Source organism: Thalassophryne amazonica, chromosome 7 (assembly GCF_902500255.1).
Source record: "Thalassophryne amazonica chromosome 7, fThaAma1.1, whole genome shotgun sequence".
Taxonomy (NCBI): Eukaryota; Metazoa; Chordata; class Actinopteri; order Batrachoidiformes; family Batrachoididae; genus Thalassophryne; species Thalassophryne amazonica.
The window spans coordinates 62,468,224-62,481,855 of NC_047109.1; the positions used below are offsets into that span (position 1 = coordinate 62,468,224).

Genomic DNA, 13,632 nt, shown 5'->3' on the forward strand with positions numbered 1-13,632 from the left:
TAATCAAACTACGCTGTTCTTCGTAGGAAGAACACAGACCTGTTCTTCAATGTCTTGAACGTCCCATTTTCCTCAGGCTTTCAAAGAGAAAAGCATGTTCAACAGGTGCTGGCTTCATCCTTAAATAGGGAACACCTGATTCACACCTGTTTTTTCCACAAAATTGCTGAACTCACTGACTGAACGCCACGCTACTATTATTGTGAACACCCCCTTTTCTACTGTTTTTTTTTTTTACTAATAACCCAATTTCATAGCCTTAAGAGTGTGCATATCATGAATGCTTGGTCTTATTGGATTTGTGAGAATCTACTGAATCTACTGGTACCTTGTTTCCCATGTAACAATAAGACATATACTCAAAACCTGGATTAATCTTTTTAGTCACATAACACTACTATTATTCTGAACACTACTGTATATATATATATTATATAAACATTTCCAGATGAAAGGGGAGAATGAACAAACTGACATAAACACAAATCTCTCACAGACTGATCTAGAAAAGTGTTTGTTCCATGACTCATCCGAGATGCTTGAGCTAATTTCTATCAAACTTTCTGAATGTAGTTTGACCCCTGATGTACCCTTCAGGGGTGTTTTGACAAAGGTCAAGTTCATTAACACATTCAGTTATGTGGCAGAGTTCATCTAGAACAAAATGCAAGGTGCACAGCTGTAAGAGGCAGACTGAATTTCATTTGGTGCTTATGGCTCGTTACGTGCAAAATCCTCATTAACATGTGCAAAATCCTCACTGACATGCTGCTGTCTACCCACTATCGACTGCACAATTACTCTTAGTAAATCACCCACAAAATTGTATCCACACCAACATGAAAATGTTGGGATTGCCCACGCAATTTAGCACCTATTAACTATGATCTCAGCCCCTACATGTCCCTAAAACCGATAAATTGCGACTGCCTTCTTTGCAGAATGACATCTGTGCTCAGGAACTTCAGCAGGTTTTGCATTGTATCCGAGAATCACAATGGCTGAAGCCCCCCCCACGCCCCTAACACTCACCTTTCGTGAGGCATCCACACAAGTTGTTTTTGATCATTTGGTTGCCTGGATTTGTTCAAATACATCTGCAGTGAATCTTGGGGTTCTTGCCAGCGCAGTTGAGCATAGGGGGCCCCTATGCTGTGATTTGGGCCCCTATGCTGTGATTTAAACCAGCATAGGGGGGCTTTTCTGTTTTTTTTTTTTTTAAAGGACATGTCGCATGTTATTTAACATGCCACTTAGCAACACAAAGTGGTCTTCAAAATGCAGAAAATAGTGTGTCAAAGGGTTAAAATTTCAATATTTTCTTGGGGGGATGCCCCGGACTCTCCTACAATAGTCATGCCTGCAACACTCATTGCGCGCCTTTGCCCCACTAAGTTCTCTCCTATGCTGTGAAAAAATCCTGGTGAGAACCCTGAATCTGTTCCTAATACAGCTGCACTCTGATTTAAAACTGTGTCCAGTGATGCACCATTGGCGGTGAATCCAATCTAATCTTAACCCATGGGCGTATCTGTCAAAGCCTCTATAATGACAATAAAGTTATAAAATAAACATATATCCTGATAGTGTTTCTCTTCCCTCCAGGGTTTTAACATTTCATTGTGTTGTTGCTAAGACAGCACACTCAGTCCATAATTTCCCATATTTTGCTAAGCAATTGAAGGCAGCATTATTACCTGGGCAGGGGAGGGTGCAGGCCTCCTTTAGCATGATCTGCTTGTCTCCACTGACAGCTAACTCCAGGCTGCTGCACAGCTCCTCATCCACCAAGCTGCTCTCACCGTCGCTGGAGCCGTCAGAAACAAAGCAGGACAGGTTCCTGTATCGCGTGCCATGTCCACACACCACACTCTGAAGTGGACAGGAGCACCACAGAGGGATCAGGAGGAGTTAACACAGTGAGAGAGCAGCTACACAGATCAGCCAGCACAACCACAGAATACAGATCAGGTTTGACTATACAACAGTACATTTTGTTGACCGGTAATTACAGACACACAACAGTCAATATACATTTTGTACGCTGATGAGGTGAAACAATGAAACCACTCTAGTGAGTGCAAAGCTCACTGCCATGAGGATACTGTATCAGTGGGGAAGGTATAGTCCAAAACAGTCTAACACCCAAGTCACCACATTTTGATGCAAATGGCTCATTTTGACAGAATGCCAACCTGTGACGACTTGGGTATCTCCACTGCACCACTGTGTGACGTGCTGGGAAATGCTAAACCTAACCCTAACCACAACGCTAACCATCACCCAACCATAACAAAACATACATGAATGATCCCTGATGACATGGAAGTGAAGATAGATAGATACTTTATTAATCCCAAAGGAAATTGTGTGGCGGTCTGCCACTCCCATTCTCACAAGTAAAAGTTAACAGATATTAAAAGTACATATAAAAAATAGATAACGTACATATATATAAAAAAAATGTAACAATAAATAAAACAAAAATGTAGCAATAAATATAAAACACAAACAAATCAAAGTGAAATGAGTTAAGGCACTAGAGATGATGCTTGGGACATTTCCGTCTCACTTCTCCTGCTCCTGGCTGAAGTGGCTGCATGATACAGCCTGATGGCACGAGGGACAAAAGAGTTCTTCAGTCTCTCAGTGGAGCACCTCAGAGAGAGGAATCTGTTGCTCACAGAGCTTTTTGGGTGGGAGAAGACCGAGTTCATGGGGTGGCTCAGATTGGACAGGATCTCCCTGATCTTGGAGAGCATTGGGGAGCTCCATCACCTTCTCCACAGATTCCAGCCCGACTTCTTAATGAGCCGGTTCAGCCTCAGAATGTCCTTTTTCTTAGTACTGCCCCTCCAACACACAACACCATAAAAAGGACACTGGAAACAATGGACTGATAAAACATGTACTAAAGGAGATTGTTCTGGCAAATGCTGCTTTACTACAAGATAACATTTCAAGGTACGTGACAGCTGATGCCAGAATGTAGACACCAACTCATGAAACTGGCAGTGTCTAAGTTTATTACAGGCCCCTTCACACATAACACAATTAAAGCCGACTAGCGCACGAAGAAGGAATTGCATGCCATTTGTGAAAAATCGGAGCTGCAACGCTTCGTACAACTGTCGCTACAATTATTCGCACACACCAGCGGCTGAAAGAGTGTGCACTGTGAGAGCCCATTCGATCCCTCTCATGGCAGGTGTAAGCCAAATTCCAGGTGACACACACAAACATCCAATACCGCTCGCTTGACAACTTAGAAAATGTGTGGCCATTCGCGCTGTCAACACGAAAATAGTGTGCAGATGATCACTTTCAGACTGGATGTGGAATTTGTCTAAGTGCACCCACGAGTGTGGCATTGCAAAAAGTATCGCATGTGGTTCGCCCCCCCCAAACACATGTGGCGTGCAGGGATCTAGATCAGTCTGTGAGGGATTCTCTCTTTTTTCTTTTTTCTTTTTTGCCAAGTGGGCCATTTATATCTTCAAAGGTTCACTTTTTTAATTGCTTTGGTTCAAATCTCTGCAAGTATTGATCTCAGCTAAACAATATAGTTGATAAATTGTTACCTTTGTAGCTGAAACAGGTGGCTGAAATCATTAACCCCTTATTATTTTCACCTACATCCCTGTCTGACGTAGATGAAACTAATAAGGGGTTAATGATTTCATCCACCTGTTTCAGCTACAAAGGAAACAATTTTGTATTTTTACCCGAGGCCAGAATGTGGCCATCGGGTATTGCGAAGATTTTTCATCCGTCCATCTGTCTGTACTCAACATAACTCCAGTCCTATTACTGCCAAGTTCTTCAAATTCACATGGAGCATTCTTGGGACACAGACTTTAGACATGTTCAAAGATGGCTAACCTTGACCTATTCTAAGGGATCAAAAGGTCACATTCTTTCTTTCATTAATTACATGCTCATACAGCCAAGGGTATTTTAGCATTGCACTATATTTTATTTTGTACACCTGCATCCCTGTCTAACAGACATATCTCAAGAACCAATGGATAGATTTCACTTAAATAACATTTTTACCAAGGACTGATTCCATTAACGTTTGAGGTTTATGGGTCAAGGATTAAAGTCACAGCGCAAGGTCAAACGTTGAGCCCAAAGCAACTAGACAAATGGAAGTTTCCACAGACTTGTAACTCCTGACCAATAGTTAATATTGGATATGAATGGGAAGTCAAAAGTGAACTTTAAAAAAGATTTGACCCTTTCTCACTACTGAACATGAGAACAAAGTCATCTGAGTTTAAAATATAACAATGCATTTGACTTTGAGTAGCCTTATACAATCAAGGTCAAACAATATCTGACAGCTTATTATGGTTAAATGTGCAAGACAGGGCCATAGTTACTACAGAATATGAGTAGAAGGTCACATGCGGGCTTTCAAAATACAATATGCCACTGTATTTCAACTTGAGTGGTTTTGGAGACTGAAATCACAGTAACTCAAACTCTAACCACATACAGAAGGTAAATGTGCCCAATACAGCCTTTTTTATTACTGAGCATGAATGCAAAGTAATTTGGGGTTTAAAATATATCAATGAATTTGACCTTGAGTAGCCTTGAAGGTCACAATCAAGGTTAAGCAATGTTTGATAGCTTATTATGACAAAATAGTAAGAGATAGGGTCATGGTCAGCATTGAACATAGGAGTTTGGAACATGTGAGTTTTCAGACAGCGATCACATAGCAAGGGCTTTGTATTTGTTCAAGATTCCTGTGTAGCTAATGCTTCTGTCCTACAGCATCATGTTTTATTGACAGACCTCCACTCGACACTCTGACCAGGCGCTGTACTGCCAACGGTAGCAGGGTCTGACAGGACATGGTTTCCACTGCTCCATCTGTGAAGGGCACGGTCGCCCGTCACCCTGCGATGCCTGAACCACCGAACGCCAACGCCACATCTTCCCTGGAATAAACACACAGGAAGCACATCGTCACTCATGACAACACAACATGATATTCCATTTGATGTTCAAACGTCTTGGTCTGTCCCTTTAAGTTAAATCTCATTTTTGGGAAAAATAAAGAATAATTCCTTTCCTTGTGCAAAGTGTCTTCATATTTTCTAAATAATAAACTAAAAGCAAACACATTTGTCACACAAAGTGACCATTTGCGGTGAGTGCACCACAGTCTTTCACTGAGTGTGTAAACAGCTCACTTAAACTTTAAATGCTTGTGTTCGTGTTTGTTTTCAGTGCCTCAGATTAATCTTACTGTGTGAAACTGCGCTGCACTTAGCAGAGCAGAATGTTTTAAATAGCCTGAAGTGCTTCTGCTGCCTGTTTTGGAGCATTTTGATTGGTTCTTGGTCCACTTGAGTATAAAGGGGTTTTTTCCCCCATCGTAATCAGTGATCTGTCTCTAAATAAACGGAACACATAAGAGCAGGTGGCATCTCATGAGACTGTGATTTGTTGAAAGAGTAGAATTGATGCAATGAGTGAGCTAAAACAGCCACCACGGAACAACCGCCACTGGAATAAGAGCACACACGTCCGCTTGCTCACTCAAATAGAAATTTATTACCTGTCTGATGTTCTTTCATACAGTGTGCCTCACCTTCAGGGGTGGCTGTAGCCATTTAGGTGTCATGGGTGGCATTGGGCTCTGCACAGCACTTTGTTTGTTGTTGTTTCAGTTGTGATTGTTCTAAGGTGCTTTATAAATAAAGCTGAGTTGAGATATAGAAAATTACCATTCCAGATCTGAACTAAAATTACAAAATAATAAATTAACTCATCTTTAATCTGCTCATCAGGGCCTGAAAAAAACAAAACAACTTTCTCTTGTCGTGTACAGAACCCGGGAGAGGTCACTTAATGTGATTTTTTTTTCTGGCCATGATAATTTGTGCGCATGTTTTCCTTTAATTGAGCCCTCGAATTAATAAAACGAGTGCACGTTTTCCTTTCGTTCAAAATGAACTCCATAATATGACCTAAATTGTCATCCTCACGATGGGGAGATGCTTAATTCGCCCTCAGCATCCTTTTTAATGTGCTTAAACTCCAGATGATGTCATGCTGGGCAACTGGAGTTCTCTGTATGTCCTTGTGCGCCCAAACCATTATGATATACCCTGACCACATCCATTTCTAATAGGGAAATGTATCACACTGTCGCCTGGTTTGTTGACTAATAGACCAACATTTATGTGTCACGACAATAAAGAGTGCACATTTTACAAATTGTGGCCACGTTTAAGTAGATCGTGGCTTTGTTTTACTCAAACAATGCTTAAAATGTGCGCACAACATAATAAAACGTGCACACAATATAACAAAACGTGCGCACAATACAATAAAACATGCGCACGTTCTCTCCACATGCAAAACATTTTGCGATGACACTTCCAGGGCTCCGTAGTCGTGAGACACCACTGGAATTATTTCACATTGCATCTTTATAAATGTGTGACTTTTTTAACCAAACATAACACAAACCAACCTTTTGACCCACAGTCATACTATAAATATTCAAACACAAAAAGTATCCTGCTGACACACAGTCCTGCAATGAAATGCTGATTTTTGGGTGAACCTTGTTTTGGCGTACCACCAAACTTTTTTTTGCAGTTCTGATATCCTTGGGTGGTGCATATGAAGATCCTGGGTAATGCCCCTCTTGTACCCTTTGTTGTGTGTTGGGGGGTGTGGCTGGATGTTTTGGTGTTCTTTTCTTTTCTTTGCTCTTCAGGTGGCATGGAAACTGATTTGTCTGTGGAGAAGGTGCTGGCTGAAGAGTCCTCACCCTCATCAACATCATGTGTAGCACCTGTGACTGGTGCTCATATGCAACCTTAAAGACTTTCAGCTGAAGCAGATAATTGGATGGCGTTCTGCATTTAAGTCATGTGTGATTCAAGCAGAACTGCCGGGAACTCGACCTTGTGATGTCCGTTTGTGAGACGCTGAGGGCCGTGCCTGGGTTTGACACATCGAGCCCGTGAAGCAAGGAAGGGTGAGGACACTTGTTGTCAGCACACATTAAAGGTGATTAAGTGTTTGACTAATTGTTGATAGTAACTTGGTGTTTTGTTACGCAGTATACTGGAATTGTGATGAGAATTGTGCAGTTTGCTTCTCACTGCTGTGGCGTGCAGGATAAGTGATCCTCCACTTGTTGTGAGAAGCTGCTCATTTGCATAAAGTTAAAAAATACAGACCTGAATGTGTTGCTGATAGCGTGTCTTTTTTTAAAAATTTTTTTTGATATTTATTTCATTCATTTAAAAGAAAAACAGAAAAGCAAAAAAACAAAAGCACCACAATACCAGAATGAAAAGGAGCAGAAAGAAGAACAAGTCTTATGATTTCTGCCCCTTTTAACAATACAATCTTTCAATATACAGCATCATAGTCAACATTATTTAACAGATTGCATTTCTTTAACTTGTCACATACCACTGACCCATTTCATAATTATGACCATTAGTTAATATATTACATCACTGATAGGTTACATTTAAACTTAAGACACTCCAAACATTATTAAGTTTACTTTTTTTTTTTTTGACTTTCTTGCAGCCCACTGACTTACTTCATAGTTTCATACTTACTTAATACATCTAATTTAATATGTTTTTTAAATAATTTAAGCAACCTTAATTCTTTAATTTCTTTATTAAGATTGTTCCATAATTGACACCATTTACTGCAATACTCCTTTCCTTTACTTTGGTTCTAAATCTTGGTTTTTTAAAGACTTCTATTCCTTTCAATTTATAACTACTTACTCTTTTTTCAAACATATTTTGAATGTTTGTTGGTAAAGTATTTTTATTAACTTGGTACATCATTTGTAATATTTTCAAATCGACTAAATCATGAAATTTAAGTACCCTATACTTAATAAACAATGGATTAGATGGATCTCTAAAACCACTGTTACTAATCACTTTTAAAGCTCTTTTCTGCAAAATAAATAAAGGTTGTATATAGGTTGTATATGTTGATCCCCAGATTTCTACACAGTAAGTTAAATATGGGACAATCAATGAATTGTACAATGTTAATAAACCATAACTATTTAATGAATATTTTACTTTATGCAAAACAGCAATGGCTTTCGCTATTTTTCCTTTTATGTAATTTATGTGACTTCCATGTAAGATCTTCATCAATCATGACTCCTAAAAATGTCATTTCTTTTACCCTTTGTATATCCATTCCATCTATTTGTAATGACACATTATTTTTTTTTGCTCTATCATTAAACAATATGAAATTTGTCTTATTAATATTTAGTGACAATCTGTTTATATCAAACCAATGTTTAACTTTTTCCAACTCTGTATTTATCACTTGTGCTACTTCCTGTATATCTGATCCAGAGTAAAACAGCGTTGTATCATCAGCAAATAAAATGCTGCCAAGCACATTGGATACATTCACAAAATCATTGATATACAAAATAAACAGTTTGGGTCCAAGTACCGATCCTTGTGGTACTCCATAAATAATGTTACACAATTCTGATTTGGTATTATTTATCTGAACAAACTGTTTTCTATTTTCTAAGTAGCTTTTTACCCACTGATGTGCAACACCTCTTATTCCATATTGTTGTAACTTGTGGAGCAATCTTGAGTGGTCTATAACATCAAAAGCCTTTTTCAGGTCAATAAAAATACTTACAAAATAATCCTTATTATCTATTGTTGATATTTTCTCTATTAGTTCCATAATTGCCATAGCTGTCGAATGTTTTGTTCTGAATCCATACTGAGCATTATTTAAAATACGATGTTTCTCAATAAATTTATCCAATCTTGTTACAAAAACTTTTTCCATAATTTTAGAAAACTGTGGAAGCAATGATACTGGCCTGAAAGATATTGTTGTAACTGCTGACTTACCTCACCTCTTCTTTGCTTCACAGAGAGTCAGTTTGTCGTGTCCACCTGGGGGGTGTTTGTCTGGTGGTTGTGGGTCCAGGAACGCCGGGCTTCTATCCTTTTGGGCGCTTAAGAGCGTGCCAACAGTCACTCCACCAGAAGGACATTGTTTCAGTTTTGTACACATTATTATGCACAGGTGAAAAATAAATTGTTTCTGTTGTTGGAACCGCTTTCTGGTTATTTTTAGCGCTGGGTTCTGTCTGACGCAGGTCCGCTCCTCAACTCGCGTCGACACATAACACCCTTGGGAAATTTGCATAATATGCAAATGAAGTCGGCCATTACAGAAAATCTGTTATCCATGGATTAAGATGTTAAATAATGGAATAATGAAGGGGAAACTTATTTGCGCTCTATGGAACGATTACCAAAAGATATTCTGAACCATTTCATGAAAGGCCATCACGTAATGAGGCACAAGCCTGGATTGTGGAATGCAATTTGGTCAGATATGTACATTGAAAGTACATTTATGCGTTATGGTCATAGCGCTGGGGGCATCATCGGCATTACACTGAAACCATCTGCCTTGAAGAAGTGGGCTTTCAGCATGCATATCTGCTCAAAGTTAGAAGAAGATGTTACCGAGATGACAAGTAGTAACAAGGAGACAGAAGTCATAACACACAAAGAAGAAAAACCGTCTCGAATTTGAGCTGATAACCAGGATCGAGCCAAAATTAAAGACAAACTTCAATTGTCCATAGATCCTTTGGATTCATCAGACCATCCAGATGGCATAGTCAATATTGTGACTGGACTTATTGCTCCATCTGTTGTGAACGTAGAGCAGGCCTTAGAAATAGGAACAGCCCAGATGGTTTCTTTCGAGAATTCTCTGCCCGACAGATTCAATGGACCAATTAGCAAGGAGGTGGTCACAATGAATACAACAAAAAAGTCGATAAAGGTGGGAGGCAAAGATGTCTACGATGTGAATCTAATATATTCAAGGGTGTTGGGCATTCAGCAATCTTGTGACATTGATTTCACAGATGTACTTAGACATGAACTTGCACCATTGCCAACCTCAATGTTTAAAGACACTGGCGATATGCACACTGCCACTGGAAAATCCTCTTTGAAAAAGAAACTTAAAGTTACTCTGTCTTCACTTCATGTACATGATGCCCAGGTAACTATCATTGATGGCTGTGCTATTCTCTGGTGCATACATTGGCCTTGCAAGGGAACTGTGCAGGATTACATTGACAATTTCTGTACCTTTGTGATCAACAAAACAAAGGTTTCAGATGTCTATGTTGTGTTTGATTGCTACTATGAGTACAATATTAAAAGTGTCACAAGATCAAATCGGTCAGGTCAAACTGCTAGCCGACGCCATCGCCTCAACTTCACAAGTCCTCTTCCCCCACAGAAAGTGGTTCTCACTGTAGTGGAGAATAAAACTCAGATAATTGATCTCATTTGTGCAGAACTAGTGAGGAAGGAGCTGTGCGGTCCCCACAAACTTGTGGTTACTGGAAAGGATTCCAAACCAGTTGAAGTCACCAAAGATGTGCTGGGAGAGGTCGGATTTGGAAACATTTCATGAAGAGGCTGATGTGATAATGGTGCAGCAGATGGCTAGATTGGCACAATCTGGGGTTAAAAGTATTTCAGTTGTGTCTGACAATACAGATGTATTCATCTTACTGTTGCATTATTATGCAGATCTTCACCTCACATGCAACCTTACAACGGAAGCAACGGGAAGTGACCGAACAGTCACCGATATTGCAGAAACTGTTAAGGAACATTCACACATAGTAGCCAACTTGCTCGCCATGCACTGCTTGTCTGGCTGTAACACTGTAGCCCAACTGTTTGGGATAGGCAAAGGATCAGCTTTGAAAACCTTGAAGGCAGGACATTCTCTTACCAAGCTTGGATACCTGCATATTCCACTGGCAGAAGTGATTGCAGAGGCTACAGTGTTCATGGCACAGTGCTATGGATCAAACAAGGAATTTATGTCTGATGTTAGAGTGGAATTGTGGTCAAAGAAGACGTCGAAAAAACGTGTGACATCAGCACCTGATCTGAAATGCCTTCCACCCACAATGGAAGCATTTGCACAAAATGTCAGCAGGGTTCACCTTCAGGCTGCAATTTGGAGATCAGTGTTATCACCACACCCGCCAAGCAATGAGGTTACACAGTATGGCTGGAGTAAGGATGAACATTCTAAGACTCTCATACCTGTTACAACCCCCTCAGATGTTGCACTAGCACCACCATATGTTCTGAAAATGATCAGGTGTGGTTGTGCATCAGATGAACCAAGTCAAAATGCACAGTGTGGATGTAAAGCTGCTCATCTACCATATACATTCTTCTGTACATGTCATGGTCAGCCAAATGTCTGTAGGAATCCGTTTAACAAACAGAGGAAGCTGATGAAGGCTCTGTTAATGATGATGATATTCTCAGCCCTTAGACTGGCAGAAAGAGCTGAATTATTTACCCAGAATTCCAATTCAACTTTCTTGTAACTTTTGACACTGAATTACTTTTCCCTCAGCAAACACATATTTGAAACAGTGGTTGAATTTACTTATCTTGTGATCAGTTTGGAAATGGCTTTATCTTAATCCCTCATCCTTGAAAGGATAGGTGTAGATAGACTCTGTTTTTACTATTTTACCTTGTATAATAAAAGTGCCATAACGAATGAATTAAATTTTGGTAATTAATGCCTTCATTTACATGATTTGCATATGCAAATTAACACTAGATTAACAAAGAAATTGCATTTTTGTAACCAAACCCAATAGGCCTGGATATATGCATTGTTATTGTGTTTATATCATTTCCGTTCATGTATATATGGACAAATAAACAGTAATTTTGCATAATGTTGGTACTAATTTGCATAATTTTGCATATGCAAAACACCTGATCATTTCGGAAATTGGTTTATCTGTACCGCAAACCCTGAAAACATGGGTATAAACACCATTTTTATTCTGTTAGCTAGTATATTACCCGAATTACTGCCGAAAAAAGAAATTTTGGTAATGGCTGCCTTCATTTGCATGTTATGCAAATTGCCCAAGGGTGCTAGAGGGGCATTACCCAGACTGGTTAAAGACACCCCCTATAAATTTCAGAACTGCAAAAAAACTTTGGTGGTACGCCAAAACAAGGTTATGTCACATACCGCAGGACTAAGACAGATAAATGAAGGTATCCTCCGGCTCGTTTAGCCTTTCTTAAAATGTATTTTGTTCCTCGTGATTTAGCAGGTTTGTTGTTGTGCCTCGTTTTCCCTCAGGAGCAGCAAGATGTGATGGGACAGAATGAATTATGTGAAATTGTAGAACAAGTAATTTGGCAACAGAAGAAAAAAACCCTGCTTTTTCTTAAATATGTCTTCTCTTTTCTGGACAAACACCTAAGCGCAGGAAGTGCCAAAATTGGGAGCTTTGATTAAAAAGAAAAAACATATGTAAGTTGTCCAAGTACGTTACTGAGTTCCTGCTGAGCTTGCAGGTTATTTCTCAGCTGCAGTGTGCTTCAGCGCTTTGGTGTGCAGTCACACGTGCACTCCATACAGACAACCATGGGAGTACTTTTTAAATCTTTTACGTCTCTGCTGGCATGTCCAGATCTGCAGGCTCTCATTAGCACCTCGCTCATGCATGCACACTGAGAAACTGCTGTGTTGTCAACTGCAGATGTCAAACAGATTCTGTTGATTTTCTATATTTAATGCCTAGAACAATAAGGAATTATTGTTCTTTGATTTGTCATTTACTGTTTGAAGAAAATATTCCAAAACATTTATGGAGCTGTATGCAAAGGTTGGTGTGTACTTTTATTACATATTTGGGCTTAACAAATGCTTGATAAATTGAGGAATCATGATTTTCCATATTCACGTGCCATTTATCTGAACTAAAATGTTGGTAATTGTCATCGTAGAATTTTGCTTGTGTTTGCATTTGCCTTCTGTCTTTTTGTTCTTATACCCATTGCAGGTCAAAACTTGATGTGTGGACGAGTCAAGTCCAGAATTCTCCTTAAAAGATTTGTATTGGCAAAATGTCATATCTATTGGGGTCAAAGATCAAAATTTAGATTTTTCACTTCTACGTCCACCACACCTTGCACACATATTTAGGTGGGTTCTGACACTGCCCAAGTGAGATCAAATTTTCCCAAAATTAATTATTAGGGTCATGTTCATTAAGTCAAAATTTTAAATTTTCACTTTGATTCAACACTAGTGTTTGATCCTGCAAAGAGAGGGTGTGCAAAAATAAATAGGTAAATAAATAAATAAATAAATAAATAAAGCCTGTTTGGCTCACTATAGAAATATGTATCAAAAAAAAAAAAGTTTCACGACGTGTGACATCACATGTCATGACAGTCAACACTAACTGTGCAATGACAGTCAGTTTCTGCTTTTGTTGGTAGAGCTAACAGTATAATACTAAGCAGATCTCATTATACAACATCATAAGTATTACTGCAAACACGACAGATAAACGGCGATTTTATGCTGTTTATCAAACCAATGATTGCAAATGACAACAACACTGATGATAAAACAGACAAATTATTTCAAAATCAATGGGCACTTTCTGTTCTTGTCACAGTTTTTATTATGAGAGGGTAATTAAGCTGCTACAAAACCACTATCGAGTTTGGTGCGCCACAAACCAGAACCTGCTTT

At 39.2% G+C, this 13,632-nt stretch overlaps 1 protein-coding gene across 5 annotated transcripts in view; it reads right to left on the minus strand.

Annotated features, from left to right (window-relative positions):
* The window catches only part of LOC117514031 (thrombospondin type-1 domain-containing protein 7A), a 602,038-nt gene that overhangs the window by 120,462 nt on the left and 467,944 nt on the right, over window positions 1–13,632 (minus strand). For all 5 annotated transcript variants that reach the window (XM_034174316.1, XM_034174317.1, XM_034174314.1 and 2 more), the window contains 2 exons: window positions 4,807–4,952; window positions 1,698–1,872 (listed from right to left, as the gene is read on the minus strand). In XM_034174316.1, the coding sequence (XP_034030207.1) occupies window positions 1,698–1,872; window positions 4,807–4,952 (321 nt within the window). The remainder of the gene's footprint in view (window positions 1–1,697; window positions 1,873–4,806; window positions 4,953–13,632) is intronic.